The sequence below is a fragment of the Chionomys nivalis genome, chromosome 4 (genome assembly GCF_950005125.1).
Source record: "Chionomys nivalis chromosome 4, mChiNiv1.1, whole genome shotgun sequence".
Taxonomy (NCBI): Eukaryota; Metazoa; Chordata; class Mammalia; order Rodentia; family Cricetidae; genus Chionomys; species Chionomys nivalis.
This window is the reverse complement of record NC_080089.1, coordinates 24,970,139-24,990,963: the sequence shown is the minus strand read 5'-3', so window position 1 is coordinate 24,990,963 and position 20,825 is coordinate 24,970,139. Positions and strand designations below refer to the sequence as shown.

Here is a 20,825-nt window from a genome sequence, read left to right as displayed (position 1 = left end):
CATTGTGCTCTGGCTTCTCAACAAGTATATGTGCTGGTGTACCTGTGTGCATGCCACACACAATGGGGGATTTACAAATGGATGGGTCTGCTCCTTTTCAGTCGCCCCCCCACACACACACCTCCCAAAGGAACTTCATTGGATATAAAAGGAAAATTTCTGCCCTCTTAGAGGTTTCTAACTATCACAGGCTAGTCAATAATCACTGTGAAGATAGCAAATGATCCTCTCCTGAACAGTTCAGGAACCTGGGGTCTCTGCACAATGTGGCTCTGATTCAATGGGTCTGAGATAAGGGTCAGAGCTCCACATCTTTAGTGGCCTTCCAGAGCTACTGATGCAGGGACAAACTTTGCATAGCAAAGCTGCATGGTTAACCAGGACCTTTTCTCGGCGGCTCTCTAGCCTTGACCAGGTGCAAAGGAATCTATCATCCACAAGGCACTTCAAGGAACATATCTTATTTCAACAAATCATTGAACAAGTCTTACTGAAGGGGGAAAAAGGGGGGGACTAATTGAGGCAATATACCATGTATCACTCAAAATCTAACTGGATACTAAGTGCAGAACTGCTGGCTGCTTCTGGGATTTTCTAAAAATGTTTACTACTTGACCAGCACACAGAAACCTCCACAAACACTCTCATAATGAACGTGCAAGTGCGAACATGCAGACAACTGACAGAAGAGGGAAGCGAACCTCGAGAATGTGGCCCCCATCAGTGCCTGTCCGTACTTCAATGGTCCTCTAAAGTTTTCTGCTGGTCATCTGCCAAGATGGGATGATACAGACCACCATCAGGCTACTGAGTGGGAGAAAGGGAGGACAAGGAGAACAGCTAGAGGTGGGGACAAGGGAAGCAGTCCGTACAGATGCTACCTTCTGGAAACCTCAGACCCAAGTGGCCCACTCAGCACCTTTACCTAGACTGCCCACTTAACTCTCTTCCAAACCTCTGTGAATTATGGATTATAGTTTTCATTTTACAGCGGGGAACCTGAGGCACAGAGGAGAAGCAACCCAAGATAATTCAGGAAGGAAGGAGAAGGCAGGCTTTGGAGCAGAGCCATAGAAGCCTGGTTCCCAGGAGGCACAATGGCTCACCGGCTGGCAGTCAGCCACAGCAAGCCTGACACCACCACTTTGAACCCTTTTGCAGGTTCTGGTCGCCTAAATCGGCATGGCTACGTGACCTCTCTAAATTGGACAGTAGTCATGTCAAAGATATAACTGGTATTTTTGGTGCCTGTATTTTTATTATACGGATGCACTGAATGGGGAGGCTCCATGTGTGGCAAGATTTTCTTTCTAGCTTTTCAAAGCCAGGAGGTAAAGCGAATGAGTGTAGTGACTACTACTACAAAGACAAAAACGGAGAGGGTCTTTGAAACAGTTTCAACATACAAAGAACCCTCATATGCCTGTTTATATAGAAGGTTCAATGGTCTCTATTCTACCCCATCTGCATATCTCCTCTGATAGATACATACATACATATATACATACATACATACATGATAGACAGACAAATATGGATAGATATCCCTCCCTTTTCCTCTCTCCCATTTCCTCTTCCCTTCTTTCCCTCCCTCTCCCCTCTCCCCCATCTCTTTCTCTCTATTGTCTTTGAAATCTTTTCAGAATGATCAATAAGATCCGTTCCTATATTCCTTCCTGTGATTCCTAAGACCAGGCCATTCTCTTACATGATCACAAACAAGTCATCAGCTTCAGGAAAAGTTACTGTTCATTTAGTCCCTTTATCTAATCTACCATCTACAACCAAGGCTTCCATTTGGCCCACTGATAGCTTTTATGGTCATCATAATATGTTTTAATAGCTGGGTGCATATGAAGAATTGATATGAATAATTAAGAATTAATACGAGCAGAGTGCGTAGGCATCCAGAGAGCCATTTGGCCCCAGTAACTCAGCTGCCTTGCACACTGCCTTTCTAAGATCCAGTGGAAGCACGGTCCCTGCTTCCCCCATCATGGAAAAGAGGCCAAGGGGAGCCTTAGAGCTTGGGTCATTCCCTGAGCACTGCTCGGTGCTGGCTTTAAAGACTTTTTCCCTTCCCATACCAAGAGATTGAGCACTCATCCAAACATTTTAAACTCCTAAAATAAATACCATTTGGATGTTTATCTCTCTAAACACTCAGTTTAATGTCAACCTACAGAATACAATCAACACCGGCCGCTACAGTAGTAGAGGAGTCCTGAGCTAGGCCAGGGGAGTGTACTGCTTGAGTACAATAGGTCCCACAATGGCATTTTAGGGCCTGACCGCTGCATTGCTGAACCCATTCCTCCTCACACCTAGAACCCCAACCCACAAGCAAAAGACTGTGAGTTCCAGGGTTGGCGTGAACAGGGAAAGCAGAAAGGCACCAATATCACCTCCCAGGTGAACTGGTGATTTCCCAGGCTTCGGCAACAGCCTAAAATTGATGCACCATCACAACAATGTCTGTTCAATAGTGAAGCCACTGTTTCGGAAAGGGAACCATGGGGTTCAGATCCTCACACTTCCACTGGGTTCGTTTGCCTTGGGCTGGTTACTGAGAGTGGCTGGACCTCAATCCCTTCATCCACACACTCAGATAATCAAACATGCAGCAGAGAAGAAGGGACAGCAAGCTTGAAGGCTAGCACGTGGGAGGCCTCGTTCTTGTTTCTGCTGTTTAGAAGCACAGGAGACCTTCTTCAGGAGGGGGCCTGGCTTGTGACAAGCAAGCCTCTGCTGTCGCAGAGTCTGGGAGGAATAGGGCAAGTTTAGGTCTGTAAGTGTGAATGGAGCATGCCTGGAAGCTTTGACTGAGAGTCTACAAGGCTCACTGCCTGTGGGAAGTACAAAGAAGCAGGCCCCTTCCGCATTAAGTGCTGCCTCTGGCCGGGGATCAGAATTCTGCTTGTGTGGTGGGAAGAACAAAATATTTACCTTTTCCAGGGCCTCTTTGTCAAGCAGCTCTTGCACAGCTAGAAGTTTGATGCTGTAAGACAAAAATGAAAGCAGCACATGAAACAAGTCATTTCGTGTCACCACGCATCACCCCACAGGGCACAAAAGGAAGCATGTGAACTCTCAGCCCATCTTTCTATGTCACATCCTACCTTAAGGTGCCTTTTTTTGTTGTTTCTTTCTTTGATTCAAAATGACTGTTCCAAATACACTTAAAGTGTTTCCAAACTCTAAAAGTAACTTCACCACAAGGTTATGCACCTCTATTTTCAGTAGAAGTGGAAAGTCAGTCCTTGAAAATGATTTGCACACCAATGTTCACACTATTCCTCATAACCCAAAGATGGAAACAACTCAAATATAAATCAGCAGACTAAATGAACAAATGCAAATGCAAGCTGGTGTGTGTGTGTTTTATTCATCCTTAAAAGGAAGGGTATTCTAATACCTACAACATAGATCATAGATGTACTTTGAAGACATGCTAAGTGAAATAAGTCAGAGACAAAAATTTAACTTACATGAGGTACCAACGGTAGCCAAGCAGATACAGACAGAAAGAGGAGTGGTTCTTTCCTAGGGCTGTGGGTGAGGGGAGTGGGAGCTATTGCTTATGAGGTATGGCACTTCTGTGTAGGATGAAGAGAAAGTTCTAGAGTTAGACAGTGATGATGGCTACATAACAGTGCAAACATGCTGCTACCACCAAAATGTGGGCTTAATGATTGTTGGTTAAATGGTAAATTTTGTTATATACATTTACCACAAAGCATCCTTAAAGTGACTGAGAAATGTTTCATACAAAGAGCTTGGGTAAGTTCCAAGGAATGTAAGAATTCAACAGTTACTCGTGTTCATATTAATCTTCACTCACAACTCTTTCTGTGATGTTGGGCAAATAGTAATCACCATACACTGCTCACCAGGCACTGATGGCACCTCACCATGTGCCTGAGGCACCAACGGCAACTCACAGTGTGCCCCATTATGTGTCTGAGGCACCAATGGTGCCTGAGGTTGGGAATGAGCATGCTGCCTGCCTGTGAGGAGTTCAGGGCTGCTTGGAAGCCAAGGTCACATCAGGATATAAAGTGAAATGTGCCAAGTGGATGCGCAGAGCTACTAAGGGAACCCTGGCTCCACAGAGAGCATAGGGGGCTTTCTGAAGGGATCAAAATAGCCTTGCTAGGTGAGAAATCAGGATGAATGCTATCTGTAGAGCAGTGGCTCTTAACCTGTGGGTCGAGACCCCTTTGGCAAACCTCTATCTCAAAAAAAAAAAAACTTACAATTCATAACAGTAGCAAAATTACAGTTATGAAATAGCAACAAAAATAATTATATGGTTGAAGTCACAACAACATGAGGAACTATATTAAAGGGTTACAGTATTAGGAAGGTTGAAAACCGCTGCTGTAGAGGGATACATCAAGAGGAGTGGGTAGGAACCCAGTTTCTAGATTAAGGCCTGGCGCCTTGACTGCAACCAGTGACTGAGGTGACAGAATCCAGCAGTGGATGTAGATTATAGGGCAATGCTTTCTTTAATAGATCTAACTGCTTCTAACACTTCTGTGAGCAGATATAGTCAAGGATGCAGGCAAGGGCTATGATGAATACATGGGCAGATGCATGAGAATCCAGACATGGTTTGGAGAAGAGCTGGGTGGTAACATTCCATCCCCAAGGCTGATGTACCTGTTTGCAGTCACTGGCCATTGTGGTCCACACTTCACAGGTTGTGCGTAGCAGAGGGGGAACCCTGCTTGCACACACAGCTGCTCACAGGGATAATGCCACTGAAGGCTCACCAGCTCTCATAAACTTCTTCCCACTCTTGATACAACTAAGCAAGGGCATCCTACCAACGTGATGGCTTATCTTACTAGCAGGTCCAGGAAAGGCAACTGGTGCCTTCACGGCCTATAAGAAGCCTACCACTACCTCCATCCACAACTTGGCAAACATGGGCGCTAAAAGACTGCCTCGGGGCATTCTGTTCACTACCCACTGACTTCTCTTCCATCCACTGGGCAGATTTGCTTCTGTTGTTTCTCAGACTTAGGGGACACTATGTGGCTGTTCCCAAACAGCTTTACTGGTCAACCAAGGCAGAGGGTTTCTACATAAATGTGTTGTACTCAGGATACTTAGTGTTCTACTCTCTTTAAAGTATTATTTGCCGAGGGATTTTCATTTATGTTCTCCCAGCTACAGAAGCACTTTTAGGCCAAGGGCTTAGATGTTCTTGCCCATAGCTACACTTGTAATGTCTACAACTGACATGTGTAAAACATTCAAGGAGCATTTGCTAACTTCATGGGCTAAGAGGCCTGAGGGCCACATTACTTTGAAATCTTCTACATTCCAGTACGAACGAGTCAAACGCCAAGGCATGCCTCAGTTTCTCCATCTGAGAAAACAAAGGAGATGATGGGACAAATTTACCCTGGGCAAAAGCTACTAAACATGGTTGTATAACTGACTGTTGCTATGAAACAGACCCAGTGACAGCTCAAAGCCATTAGTCCCTCCTCAGCACATTCTTACTACCAAAGTGAAGAGTCTAGGCTAGCAATGTGGGCAGCAATGTACGCGCTAAGTTAGGAGTATCCAGTCATAGCTCAAGTTACAGAAGCTTAAATTGCCTCTGAAATAACTACTGGAAAACAGTTACTGTGGAGGAACGTGGTAAACAGCCTCCTGTTCCTGCGTGTTTGTGATCACAGGGTCTGATCAAGTATCAAATATCAGAGAGGTGGAAGCTGTTCAACTTTTTCTCCCCATCCACAAAGATACCACATTCAACCTACTGAGGAGCACCAAGGGAAATCTCTGGAAGAAAAATGAAATTAAAATAACCTCCATCCACTCCAGGCTACTACTCCCTACTCTATAGAACAGGTGTAGCATTGGCGTGGCTCCTCTCCAATCATCCCTGCCCCCTTTTACCTCTTTCCATGGGGCTTCCCTCCACTAAACTTCAATTGAACTTCAGAATCCTTCTCTGTACCCTAGCAAGCCATGGGCAATCTATCAAACCCACTTAATATCTCCTCTGAAACCAATACTAGCATCAGTATCATTGGGAAAGGGCAGAAAGAAACAGATATGCTCACACTTAAAGCCCAACCCGAGATGGAAGGGCCTCAGGGGGCGGGGAGTGATGACCATGAGATACTCAATCTAGAGACAGTTTGTGTCTCAAATCAGGAGCAGGGCAAGTGTGCAGCTGCCTACCCCAGGGGTTGCTGCATGGAACCCTTCAGAAAGCTGTGGCTCTTACTCCTGAGACCTACAGGCACTGAAGGGACCCTTAGATGTCCCTTTAGGCGACTACCCCACTGTTAAATCTAATATTGGGTGCTCAAGTCTCCGTTATTTTTATCAGTACTGATGATATCCAATCTTCTAACTCAGCCAGAACACTCTGGGAAGAGATTTCACACACATTTAGGGGCAGTAAACCTAGTTACCAAAGCTTCCATTTGAGACCATCTCACTTCATACTCGGGAAGATGTTATGTCGTTTTCAGTTCTGCCCTTTCTCTATCCCGCCTTCTTTCTGCTACTTTTGCAAATAAATACTGCAGGTTTCCTGCTGTAGAAATTGCACCATGCTTGGGAGCGGGGGAGCACGTGTGAGCACGTATTTGGCCCTGTCCTCAAGAGCTGAAAGGGACGAAGAAAGACGCTGCTTAGGTACATGCTCAGAGGCAGGAGTGTGGATTATTTAGACTCTCTCCCAGGCTTCAAACTGGATCCAGGTCTGAGTGCATGTCTGTGCTTGGCCTGACACCTACTCATCATTCTCTGAGATCAGCAGAGGCCAGGCAGATGCACAGGATAACAAGCAGTCTGTCCCTTGTCTGCACCCCACTTAGGGAAGAGAGGGAAAGTACAGAAAATCAGCTAGCAGCACTGATAGGATTCAAAACAGACAACCTCTGTGGCAAGTCCTGAAGACAAGCAACACTTAACAAGCACCTAGAATACACACAGTTAACTTTTGCCACATAAGCCTCAAGGAAGCCACGTGCGGGGTAGGAGAGGGTGCTGTCTTTTTCAGCAGGGTAACATCTGGCACAGGGAGGTCTCTAAGAGGATTAGAAGAGGCAGTGGGGAAGAGTGCCGAGTATGCTCCCACACTGGAAAAAAAAGTCAGAGATAAGCCGGGGGCAGCTGAAATCTGGGTGGCTTGGAGCCATAGACTGAACAGACCTCAGTCACCCAAGGGCAAGGCACTCCATAGAGCCTACAACAGATTTTTTTAGGTGTTTTGAGAATTTTATACACAAGTAGTGTATTTACATCATTTCTAACCTCCTCCACCCCATCCAACACCTCACAAGCCCAATTCCCTCTCATATTCTTAACCTCTTCTTTACTTATTATTGTTTTGTACATGCATATACACGTATGTGTACATATAAACACATAATGAGTCCACTGAGTGTTGCTCATATGTATACATGTGAAGAGCTGACCTCTTGAGATTGGATAATCTATCAGGGGCTTAATCTATCAAAAGACTCTCAACAGTCATTAATCTCATGTAGCTCTCATCTAGGGTGGTATAGTGTGAGACCCCCACACACATTGCAGTGTGAATTGGTATTATTGTTGTACTACTCTTGTTTAAGCAACCTTATTGCTGGGATCCCATGGGTGTAGCCATGAAATATACATAACATATATAATAGACACTATATCACAGCAGACACTCTGGTCCTCTGGATCTTACAGTCTTCCTGCCTCCTTTTCTACAATGTTCCCTGAGCCTCAAGTATAAAAGCTATACAGGGGCTACAACACATTATTGTCTAGAGACCGGTATACATTCAGGGAGATTATACCCCAGTAAGGGGAAGACTAGAGTCAAGAACCACAGTGTGTGGGATAGAATTGCATGTGATAAATCCATGAGTGTCATATGATGACACATGAACAAAACATTTAAGACTCCTGTTTTACACACCAGGCACTCCTGGGAGACACTGAGAAGCAAGGGTGGCCTTTGTCTTAAAGCACCTGAGTCTGATAAAAGAGCCAGATAATCCTATCAGCCACATGGCCAGCATTCCCCAGGTCAAATGTATACTATACAGCTCACTAGAAGGACACCAAAGCCAACGGGATCCTTTTTTGGTTTTGTTTGTTTGAGACAGGTTCTCACTATGTAACTTACGCTGGCTTGAACTCATGATCCTTCTGCCTCAGCAGAACCATCTCAGCAGAGTTTTTTGACAAATATGAGGAATTAGTGGATATGAGAAAGCCAAGAGAAACCTCACCTCAATTTCTGGGTTAAAACTGGCAACCGGAGGGAATGCATAGTTAGAGAGGAAAGGGGAGATGGAGAATGGTTACTTATATCTGGCATACTCTGACACTTAGGTCTTGGGGCCTTGGAGTACTGTATGAGACAGTACCTGGCTATAACTCAGCAAGTCCTGGGCTCTAGAGTTGGACAATAGGATAGGAAGATGGTGTCAAAGGAGTGAGCTTCCTCGGGAGGATAAACACAGAGAACAGTCAACAGCAGATGCCCTAAGTCATAACCATATTTTTATATTCATTTGTTTTCTATGTGCATATATGTGTGTGTGGTGTTGTCTGTGTGAACGATACATGCATGTAGAAGCGCAGGGAGGTCTGAAGAGGTGTCAGATCCCTTGGAACTGAAGTTAGACAGTTGTGTGGTTCCATACGGGTGTTGGGAATCAAACCCTTAATTGCTAAGTCACAGCCATTTAGGAGGTAGAAAGACACACAGTATGGCAGTACACAATGTTGATATAATCCTGGCACTTGAGAGGATGCGGCATGAGGAATGCTATCTCTGCACCAGCCAGTGCTGCAGAGTAAGATAATGAGTTCTAGGCCAGCCTGAGCTACAAAGTGAGAACCTGTCAAAACAAAAATAAAAAACAAAACACCAATAAAACTTCTTTTTGAGAGCAGGGAGGACTTCCAGGAAAGTGGAGGGAAGACCCAGAGCCCAATACCCACTTCACACTTTAGAGAACAAAGATTGGTACCCAGAGAGAGAGACTCCAGGGAGTGATGTATGCTATAATTCAAGGGACCAGAAGTAGACAGGAGTAAAAAAGGAGAAACCAGTCAAAATGTTGGCAAAAGACACCTTCTGTGCTCTCCTAATATAGCTGGCCTTGTCCAAGAGTGGAGTTCGGGGCTCTGCACATTCTATTTGTCTCTATCCTACCCCAATCCCTTTTGCTTATCTTAAAGGTTTTGTTTGCTTTGTTGCTGTTATTGTTTGGTTTCTTTTTAGACAGGATTTCATTTCATAGCCTAAGCTGTGTTATGTGACATAGCCTCATACTTGCTTTTGCCAACCATCCTGCCTCAGCCTCCCAGGTGCTGGAATATCAAGAGTAAGCCACCATTCTCAGTCCCTGCCTTGATAAAATCAAAGAACTCAGTTTTGCTCAGAATATGTGATCAACGTTTGCATATTTGGGCAGAATAAAAGATTCCAGAGAGTTCTAAAGAGTTCCCCAGGGCAATTCTGTATCACAATACAACACTGCCACCGTCTCCTCTGCAAGGAAAAAGGAGAAGACTGTGAGAACTCTTCACTTTGCCAAACCATAGAGATCCTGGGAAGGCAAACCGTAGTCCCAATACATCCATCGTGTTAACTTTGGGATCCAGAGGAGGAGAAGCCCATGCAAGGGAGGCTATAGCGGGCACGTGACAGGAAGCTCCCCGCAAGGGCAAGAGAAGGAAGAGGGTGAAGATGCAGCCACAGCCGGTCCTGGTGGCCACACATCAGGGCCACTCTATTCCTCTCCCCTGTATAGTGCTTAGGAAGTTGAACAAGTCAAGGTCAGGAACGGTGCCAAGCCAGTTGCCCAGGCTCTCCTCCCTTCCCCTTCAGAGGAGGCTCCCTATGAACAAGGCTATGAAGAAACCTCCCTTATGGTCTCCAAGCTTCAGAAGAGGCCATGAATGTCACAGGCAGACCTGTTTTCTCTGACGTTTAAGTTTCTCCCACCATTGGGAAACAGGGATGTCAGCCCCTGCTGGAGAGCAGACTTCTCTGAGAGACGGCACAGGCCATGCCGTCATCAGGCATAGCTGTTGTCACTGCCAACAAACAAAGCTGAATGCTACTGCATACCTCGGCTCAAGAACAATCTGCACACAATTCAGCCTGCAGCCACTGCCCTTGGGAGTCCACAGAACAGTCTGGACCTTCTCTAAGGACTGTCCCCAGAGTTTTTGTTCCATTTTCAGGTTTTCAACTACTTGAGTTCATTATCATAATTTCTATTTTTTTTTAGAAATTTATTTGGTTTACTAATACTTACAAATTTTGAGCAAACTACCCTACTAGAACAACCTCTTCATTCAAATCTACTCCCCCTTCTTCACTGTTTCATCTATGAAACTAATTTTTTTTTTTTATCTTGAGAGTTGTGTTTAGGACTAGCAATATGGTTTAGAGAGTAAAGGTGCTTTGCTGTGGAAGGTGCAGTCTCTGATTTCGACCGCCAGAGCCCACGTAAAGGTTCCGGTAGGAAGAAATGACGGCACAAAGTTGTCTTCAGACTGCTACGCGCGCACACACTGTGGTTAAGGCAAGCCCCTACCCACGCACACACATGAATAATAAATGAAGAGTTTTTAAAAAGAGCTAAGTTCATGAGAATGCAGTCTACAGATAGCTGGAGCTGGCACTGGCACCACCCTGTCCCCAAACAATAACTTGTTTGTCATCCAAAGGAAGAGGGTGTGTGTGTGTGTGTGTGTGTGTGTGTGTGTGTGTGTTCGGGGGTGCCTTATTTCCTTGAAATTAAATATGTGAATTTCCCAGTCATTTGTGTTTTTAAAAATATCAAAGGGTTTGTTTGTTTGTTTCTCTGCTTTATTTTTTTTAAATCTTATTTCCTCCAGAGGGGCCACCGCAATGACAAAAAATTAGTCAGCGATAATGCTTCCCCTTATTCTAGTTAACCCGGTGGTGGTGGAGGTGGTTCTGGTGTGTGGGTGTGTGTGCACATGTGTGCGTGTTTTACCACTCACATAATTTAAGTTTTTAATTCTTGGAGAATTTCATGAGTACTGTATTTGTATCACTTCCATCCCTTCTCCCTCCCCCTTCAACTCCTCTGCATTCCCCTCACTCCCTCTCCAAGCCATGGCCTCTTCCTCTTCAGTTATTATTGTTACATATGTGTGCACATATAAAACCTACGGCGATCATTTCTTGTCACTCATGTCTTTAGGGCTGACCACTCGGGACTAGATACTCTGCCAAGGAACTTGACTGAAGAAAACTGGCCCTTTCTTTCTCATCAGCCACTAATTGCCGGTAGCTCTTCATCAGGGGCGGGGCCTCGTGAACATCTCCCTATGCACACTGGCGCATTGACTGGTATTATCATTATGTAGGCCTTACGTAGGCCACCATACGCTTTAGATTTCATGCGTGTAGTAACCCTGTCACATCTAGAAAACATAATCTCACAGCTCTGCTCCCCTTTCCTAGGTGTTTTTTGTTTTTTGTTTTCTTTTGTACTGATTGTGTTGAAAAATTACTTGGGTTGTTTCCATATCATTAAGCATAATAGAGCCCCACAAGGCGACACTTCAGTCAAGAATGGCCTGCATATGTACTGGTGTTCCCATACGATTTTATTTCCAATGCTTTTGGAGCCTATGCAGTCTGTATGAGTGCATTCTCTAATGCATGTACAATAAGGAAATCACCTAATGACTCACTTCTCCAAATGTATCTGTGTTGCTAAGTGATACATGTCTATCGTTGGGTTTGTGGACTTTTTTTCTCTAATTCTAATGTGCCATATAGGATGTACCCTGTACATTTTTCACTTTTTAAAGCACAGTAGGTTCATGGGTGCTATGTGCAGCTTGCTACTTATTTAAGTTGTCCTAGACACCCTGGAGATAGGCCTTTCCAATGACTACAAATGGCACTCACCTTTTGTTGCTCCTTATTTAGGTTCCAGGAGAGTATACATGAGACCTATGGATGGAACCAGGGCAAGGTGGCTAGGACTCACACTAAGTCTTTATCTGCAAGGTCAGGGTCTCTGGCTGCTGGAGGTTCCACAATTCAAGCGAGTAGGCTTTATCGAGTTCAGTGTAGATAAATACAAAGACATAGCAGACAAGAAGAGCTCATCCTGAGGACTGGAGTCAAAGGCATCCACAACTGTGGTTCCATGGGACAAACAACCGAGCCCCGCACGTGTGAGGGCTTCCACTGTGCTGCCTCTCTTAATCACAACCACTAATAAATTCCACTTCCTAGCCAATAAAAAGATAAAGATGATACACATACAATCATAGCACTAGTGAGGAAAAACCAGGATTGTGGGTTGGGGTTAGCAGGGGGCTCCACAGCAAGATGACATTTCAGAGTATTTGTTCTGATCTCCTTTACTGTGAGCTTTTGCTTTTATTTCTCAACGGTTTGAGCAGTTCAAAAAATCTGTTTGGAGATCTACAAGTGTTAGCTCTAAGTTTCTTCAGAGTGGTGCAGGGAGTAAGACCCGAGGGTTAAAGTCAGTGTGAGCGGCACTGCCTCCTGCTTGCAGCATTTCAGGAAGCTCAGGAGCTCTGGCGAAGGTGAAGGGAAACCAGCACATACTTCGGTGGCCCTGAGTAGGGACTCAGGTCAACACTGCATGCTGCCCTGCTCATAAGAAGCATCCACAGAGGTGGGTGTAAACATTCATGCTACTCTGAGACTTTCTTTAGTCATTAGCACTTTTGAAGATGAGAAAGGACTATTTGAGGGAAAGCACAGTGTTCCAGACAGGCAGCATAAAGAGTTTCATCTCCTCTTCCCTTGTGGACTTCCATTATAAGATTTGGGATTGTTTTTGAAACTCAATTGTGCTGCTCTTACTCAAGGGCTCTATAGATGACATTGTGTTGCAATGTTAAAAGGCTGGATGTGACTGTGGACAGGCCTCCCACACTGAATAAACTCACTGGGATGTCCTTTCTCTACAGAGCAGGAAAAGGACTTCTGATGCTAGAACCGCTTGATGGTAAAATGTCAGCAGTGCTCTCTAGGGCTACCGGCTTCAACGCTTATAATAGCCATAAAATAACCGTTCTAGCTGTGACCAGCTTCAAGCCAGAGCTGGGAAGAGATGTGATCAGCTGGCTCTTACGAACCCTCAACACCCTAGCTGTAGAACTCTCTAATGAGAAGGGATAGAGTCTGGATGCATGTGGCCCTTCAGATTAGTATGTTAAAACCCAGTAGCCCTCCGTGTGACGGAGATGGGAGGTAGTTGATTGTGCCATGAGGCTTAACTTATTCTGCCGTGCTGTGAAGATTCTATATTTAGTACAGGTGAAAGGTTTGTAGAAACCTTTTACTGAATAAATCTATTGACAACTGTGTAAACACCCTGCATCTCTGTACCATTCTCAGAGTGTTTCAAATTTCTGCATTATTGTTATATATGTGACCAGTGATCTATGACGTTAATACTGTAATAGTTTTGGATTCCACGCAAGTATCTATAACACAGGAAGTTTAATTAGTAAATGTGCATGTCTTCTGCCACTGAAAAGCTGTTCCCCATCTCTCTCCCTCTCCTCCGGCCTCCCTAGCCTCTGAGACACAATATTGAAATCAGGCCTGTCAATCGCCTTACAGACATTCTGTGAATCCTCATGTATAGGGAAGAGCGTAAAGCCTCCCACTTTACAGAGGTTCTAAACCTTCCTGATGCTGTGATCCTTAACACAGTTCCTCATGTTGTAGTGACCCTTCCAGCCATAAAATTATATTCAAAGCTTCTTCGTAACTATAGGTTGGCTACTGTTATAAATCGCAATGTAAATATTTGCACTTTCCAATGGTCTTAAGTGACTCCTATGTAAGGGTCACTCGACGCCTCCAATGGGTCACAACCTACAGGTTGAGACCCATTGCTTTTAATCAAAAACAAGACACGAGCAAGCTTAGTGGAAAAGAATCGCCAAGCAAGGCAGGATGCACGTTCCACCTCTTACGCCCAACGCTTAGTCAAGCTGTAAATGCAGAGGAAAAGTCCTTTTTAAATTTTTACTTTTAGTTAAGTAATTAATCCATGCTGGTGGTTGCAGGAAAGGTTCTTGGGGAAAATGAAAAGCGATAATCCAGTGAACACAGAAAGGATAAGGAAGCAAAACAGCCTCTTTGTTGATAGGAAAATGTTTTAGTGGTTTTGGACGGACCAAACCAGCCACAACAGATGCAAAGTCTAATCCAGATAAGGCCCTACACTCTGAAACTGACAGAGCTGTGGGAGCTGCAGAAAACAAGGCTGGGGCTTCAGGGTGGAGCCATGCCCAAAACACAAAGTGCAGGGGAAGCAGGAAAGCGGTAAGTGCTGATGAGGGAGCCATGGGAAACATCCAGGGCTCCTGCACCCACTGGTACAGGCTGAACCAGTCCCTAGGACCTTAGAGTCAGAGGCATCAAAGCCTGGCTTTAGAGCATTGTGGACATACTGTCTCTCTTGTTAGGAGTTAATGCAACTGATGACTCTGAATGAAGGTCAAGATCACTAACTGTCCCCAAATTCCTAGTGCCCCTGAGAATGACACTGCAATCTACTCTGCCTGTGCTCAGGAAATGGGGTAGCGGTGTATCCGTTTGCAACAAGGCTTCCTAAACATCTGCAGCTTACTGTTATGACCTACTTCCCAGAAAAGCTTCCTTTCAAATATTACTGAACACCCATAAAACACCTGGTCACCCACGAGCTCTGGCAGATATAGCCAACAAGAGTAATGCCACTTTTCTACCTGCCAACAGAGCTGTCCATTATGAAGCTGTATAGGATTACTACTTAAAATATGCACTCATAAGACCTGAGCCATAGATTCTTCTAATGGATATGGATGGCATGAACTGGGAACCTGCTGGAAAGGATTTACCATTCTAGATGCCATTAAGAATATCTGAAATTTATGAGAGGTAAAGACATCAGTGTTAACAAGAGTTTGGAAGAACTTGATCCCAATCCTCATGAATGATTAAGGGGTTCAAGGCTTGAGTGGAGGAAGTAACTATAGAGGTGGGGGACATCATAAGGAGCAGGAAGTAACTGCAGAGGCGAGGGATACCATAAAGAGCAGGAGCTGGAGGGCGTGCCTGAACTGCCATGACGTCATGTTAGACAAGAGGTGAGGGTCTGCTCTTAGGAATGGATGGAGCCTGCGGTTGATGATGGTGCCATAAAAGATGTGAAAGTGAGACAAAGGCTTCTCAGGGCTAATGTAAACTCAGCCGATAAATGCATGAAAGGATTCTCTCTCTCTAAATTTCAAAGAGGGTCTGCTATGGGCAATGCTATCAAACACTATCACATTCTAGAAAGAAATCTGAGAGAGAACAATCCAGACAGCAAACTCCACTGTTATTTTAAGAAGTAACCTAAGGCAGCCACCTCCTTGATCAATGTGGAACATCATTTAGGGAAGACCTTCCCTACCCCCAGTGAATACTACAACTCACTGCAGGCTCAAATGAACATATGCTGTTTTCAGCAATAACGTATTTTAAATGCGAGCATTCACACCTAGTAGGCTATATTCTAGGAAAAGAATATGTTTTGCTTGTACTTTAAAAAACCAAAAATAATTTCGCTATCCCTATACAGCAAGCCATCTTTCTGCAAAGGGACCATGTGCGCATACTAACGAGTTCTCAGATAGCCCTCCTCATTTCAAGAACAGAGGAAGTAACTTGAAGGCATTTTCCAAGTACAGACTAGGAGGCAGGTTCTTGCAGGATAACAACTTGACTGGTATCTTTCTCTTGGACTTCCCAGACTCCAAAGTGGAAGAACTTAATAGCTGTGGTCATAGGCTCTACCGTATTTAGTCTCGGTACCCTGAAGAGACTAAGACAGACCAGAGCTACAATGACCTAAAATTACAAAATAGTTATTATTTCTATAACAGTCTGTGATAAATTATACCACTGTAATGTGTTCCACAGAGACGAACTTATGAAAAATAAAGCAGAGCCAGTAGATAGGATGACTGAGCACCTGGAAGCATGTGGCCAGTGGGATATGGGGAAGCTGGTGAGAAAGCTCATAAAGAAGGAGTTTGGGCCCACTGCAGTTTCTCCTCTGTAAAATTCAGGATAACAATTCTAATTTAGTAGGCCCACTGTGAAAATTCAATGAAATGTCATATGCTTGCAGCACATAGTAGATACTCAATAAACTGTACCTAATGATATGTCTGTGCATTGAAATGAACACAATTATTATTGTCTTCAGAAATGGGAAGTACACAGAGAGCTGTCACTGATCAAAATAAAAATGGTATTTTACAATTAAAAAGAAAAAATGCTGCAAATGACCACCACCAACAAATGGAACCAGACCTGTGGAGGTGGAGTTGCTAAGCGGGCATTTCACACTACCAGAACTTTTAATGGTGACATTAGGGATTGCAGTGTCCCTGCTCTCAGCACTGAATCACTTACAGTAAACACTGTCACCCTGATCCATGCAAGGCATGTCCCCTCAGAGAGGTGCATGACTACCCTAAGTTCTCTAATGCTGACAAGACTACGCACTTCCATTCTTCATTCCTAAACTTTAAAGGAAAAAGTATGGAGATAATTGACAAACATATAGATTGACTATTCTTTATCTTAATGTTTAAGGCCTGAAAGACATACATAAATATATGTACCGTGCGTGTGTGTGTGTGTGTGTGTGTGTGTTTGTGCGTATATGTGCATGTGAGGGGGGAGAAAGAGCGATAGAGGAGGTGAAGGGGAGGGAAGAGAGAAGAGAAGGGGAGGAGACCTAGGAAGAGAGAGATGTGCTGGGGCCTGGACTCTAAACAAGAAACCACCTGAGTTTCATAAAGACCTTATACACATACCCTTAAGGTAATATATGTATGTGTGTATATATATATATAGCATGTGTTCTATATATAAGATATCTCATAAGGTCAGGATTGGAAAGTTTGTGATTTTTATATATTTCAAATTAGAAGTGGTCAGCCTATAAAACAGACCCATTTCTTCAATTAAAAAATGGTCAAAATTCCAGAAGTTAAAATACAAGATGCTGATGAGGAAATAAATATCAGGACATTTTAAAGTGAGAAGTGAAATGCTTCCCTTAAACTACAGAAAAACCTGTTACTTTAAAAATGTTGTGTAAGCTATTGGTGGGAAAGGAAGAAGAAAAAGCACTTTCCTCTGACACACTGATTTACATGCTTCCTAAACACTCCTGTTTGCACATCAGAGTCACTGTCATCAGGCCTACTCGAAAGGCAGGGGCGTCACCATGGGCGAGGATACCTCGTGAGAACAAAGCCTTCCCTCTCACCAAGCACGTAGGAGGCCAGAACCTCCCCTCTATCCTAAACCTCTTCCCAGCGTCACACCCAGTGGGGAGAGATGAGGCTGCAGAGCACCCAAGAGCATCTTGATGGTCATTTCTAATCCAAGTAGTGATGCCCAAGTCAGATGTGCCTACAGCAAGCTCTGTACTCAGCGCCGCTCACTCCCAGTGAACTGGGGACCTCTAAGGACAGGCTTCTCCCCAGGCCTTCCTCTGTGCTTCTATAGACTCAAGCCCTTCCCAAGCTGAATGAGGTGGTCCATTCCTCCTCGCCATCCCTCCTGTTGTCCTCACCCCTGCTCTAGTGCTTCTGTCTAAAGCCCAGAAAGTGATGATGCTGGAAATGACCTGTTTCACATACGGCCGTGTTTCCTACACAGAAATTAATGTGAACAATCCATCCACACTGGAATGACTCTCAAGTCCAGCTTCACATCTGGTCATGTTTTCAGGCAGGAAGCAAGTGCTGTGTTTCCCACACAGGAAGCAAGGTGAACAATCACTTCTGCAGCACTTTAAAACAGAACGAGCCGCCACGCAGCGCTCCGAGCAACCAGGATGCCCTCGATCCCCAGCTAGGCTCACTACGGGTCTTTTTAGTCCATTTCAACATCTTAAGAACATTGTTCTTCATTTTATGTTTCTAAGAAAATGTAAGAGGGCTTAGCAGGGCGTGCAAGTAAAGAGGGACTTTCTACTTTCAGAGCACGCTGGGAATTAGAAAGTTCTCTAACATGGCACAGGCTTGGTGGCTCCAAATTACCGCTCCTGTCAGAACTCATCTGAGTTTTAAAGTTGACCTTTCACCTCCTCACAACACTGTTCTTCCTTCAGGACCAGATGAAATCCACCCTGGTTTTTGTCAGAGGCACAGCCTCCCTTCATCAACAAAAAGCCACCCCTACCCCACTCCCTGTAATGCAAACCAGCCAGTTGGATTTTCTGCTCAGAGAGCTGTGTAAAGCGGTGGCTTATGGGGTCACATTTCAAAGAAGTCTTTTAGTTAGGTTTTAGGAATAAGTTTTCTACAAAGCTTTTCTTTTTTTGAAATACTTAGGAAATATAGAGGAAAAAGGGGGGACCCTGAATCAATCCTGCTACCTGGTAATTACCATTAGGGTCTTAATTACACATTCTAGGCCTCTGAAAAGTGGATATAATGCCCAAAGGACTTAACATCCAACTCCACAGATCGCTGTTCAGCCATGCCACCATGGCGGCTGCTGCTCTACTCACAACAGCTGGGAAACGGAAACAACCTAGACGCTCTTTAAAACACTAGCAGACAAGGAAAATGTAGCACATGTATACTATGGAAGGCTATTCGGCTATAAAAAAAAAAGAGGAGGAGGAGGAGGAAAATGAGGAGAAAGAGGAGGAGGGGGAGGATAAATCATGAACTTTCAAGGTTTTAAAAAACAAGGATGATGAGACTAGAAAAGATGATATTAGGTGAAGTAACCCAAACTCAGAAAGACAAATGTCACGAGTTCTCTCTCATGAGAGTCTCTTAACTCCAAATTTTCAGATGTGAATAAGTATTCTGCAGTAACTGCCGAAACCAGGAAAACATAAAGGGGCCATTGTTGGGGTGGGGGGTGGCAGAGCAATGGAGGGGGAATAGCAGGGTACGAGTGATCTGATGGGGGAGGTGGGAAAACGGGTGGGCTCTAATTATGGAGGGGGAAGGAGATGATTACACAAGGGGGAGGATTGATAAGATATCAGAATGTCTGTAAAGTCACAAGGAATCACACTATTCACATCTACCTTGAAAAAGTACAACACATGTAACTCTACATATAAATGCTCATACTTAGTGAATACATGAATTTTCTCATCTAGTCTGAAAATACTCCCTCAAGAACCAAAAGGTCATCTAGCAGAAATTCCAACAATCAGTATGACAAGCCTGTTTTAAGTTGTCGTTTGGGACCATCGAAGAGACTCCCAAAACACACAGCCTGCTGTTATTTCCCTTAGCTGGCCCCAAAATGTAAAAGATAAGTCCCTATTGCTGAAGACACCAGGCCCTTCAGAATCAGGGCCTGGAAGACCCTGAGCTGGAACTGACCTGAGGACTAGCTTTCATGGAATCAGAAGGCACCACACACGATTCCAAAGGAGGAAAGCAACCAACAGTTCTACCCAGCTACGACATCTATGAACCACAACAAGGAATAGCATAGCATGCTGACACTAAGGGTGCAATAGTGGTACTAGTACCTTGGGAGCAAACAACAGATCTCTGGAGAGACGACTCGGTGGTTAAGAGTATGACTGTTCTTCCATACGATCCGGGTTCAATTCCCAGCACCCACATGACAGCTCACAACTATCTGAAGATCCAGTTGCAGGGGATCTGACACCTTCACACCAATGCACATAAAACAAAGTTAAATAAACCATAAAAATATTTTTTTAAAAAAAAACTTAAGATTCCCTCAAAAGGAAAAGCATGCCTGATACTGGAAACTTAGCCAACTACCCAGGATAGTGAAATCATAGATCCTGGAAGTGAGGCTATAACCACTGCTTTTCTAAACTAGCATAATCTCTAACTACATCCTAAGTATTTGTCCTTACAGCCAGAGGTAAGTTTAGTCTTCAGCCCTCATCCAGGAAACTTCTCTTTGCAACAGACAGAGGCCATTACAGAAAACCATAACCAATCAAAATGCAGAAAAGTGGAGTCCAGAAAGACAGGGACATCTACAAAGCACTTAAGGCTCTGAAAACATTACAGAAAATGGGCAAAAAGACTGCAAGAGCCACACTTTGCAGTTGGGGAAGACAAGCACCTTTAATTAAGCGTTCTATGTTATATGGTACTTGTATGGCACCCAAAACAATTACAGTAGTAACATCATAGAACACTGGTCACATCTATAATAACAATGCAGAAATTTGGAACTCTACAAAAAAGTGACAGAGGGGCTGGAGAGATGGCACAGTGGTTAAGAGCACTGGCTTCTCTTCCAGAGAACCTGGGTTAAATTCCCAGCACCCACATAGCAGCTCACAACTGTCTGTAACTCTAGTTCCAGGGGAAATGAAACCCTCACACAGAGCAAAACAGCGGTGTACATTAAATAAAGAGATATTCTTTAAAAAGAACGTGACAGAGATGCAAAGTGAGTACACGGCTGTCAATAGATCCGTTCAAAGGTTTCTACAAACCTTTCATTTCTAAATTCAGAATTTGCTATGACTGCATCTCCTGGGAAGGTCAGAAGTTGCAGCCATACAGTCTCACAATGTGACTGTCTAAACATGAGCTGCACAAGGACAACAGCATTGCTAACATGGGCAGGGGGAGCCAATGCGACCTCAGCCCTATGCGAAGAACTACAGGCAAATGAAGAATGTACAAAGCAAGAGAAACATCCTTCCCCAGGGAAGAGCACACCAACTGGTTATCCAATACCGAAGGGTCAGCCCTGAAAACATCTGTACAAGTGACATCATACAGACTGA

The 20,825-nt window shown here is 44.2% G+C and overlaps 1 protein-coding gene across 2 annotated transcripts in view; it reads right to left on the bottom strand.

Annotated features, from left to right (window-relative positions):
• Positions 1–20,825, bottom strand: part of Eepd1 (endonuclease/exonuclease/phosphatase family domain containing 1) — a 104,387-nt gene that overhangs the window by 40,212 nt on the left and 43,350 nt on the right. For both annotated transcript variants that reach the window (XM_057768475.1, XM_057768476.1), the window contains one exon: positions 2,947–2,998. In XM_057768475.1, the coding sequence (XP_057624458.1) occupies positions 2,947–2,998 (52 nt within the window). The remainder of the gene's footprint in view (positions 1–2,946; positions 2,999–20,825) is intronic.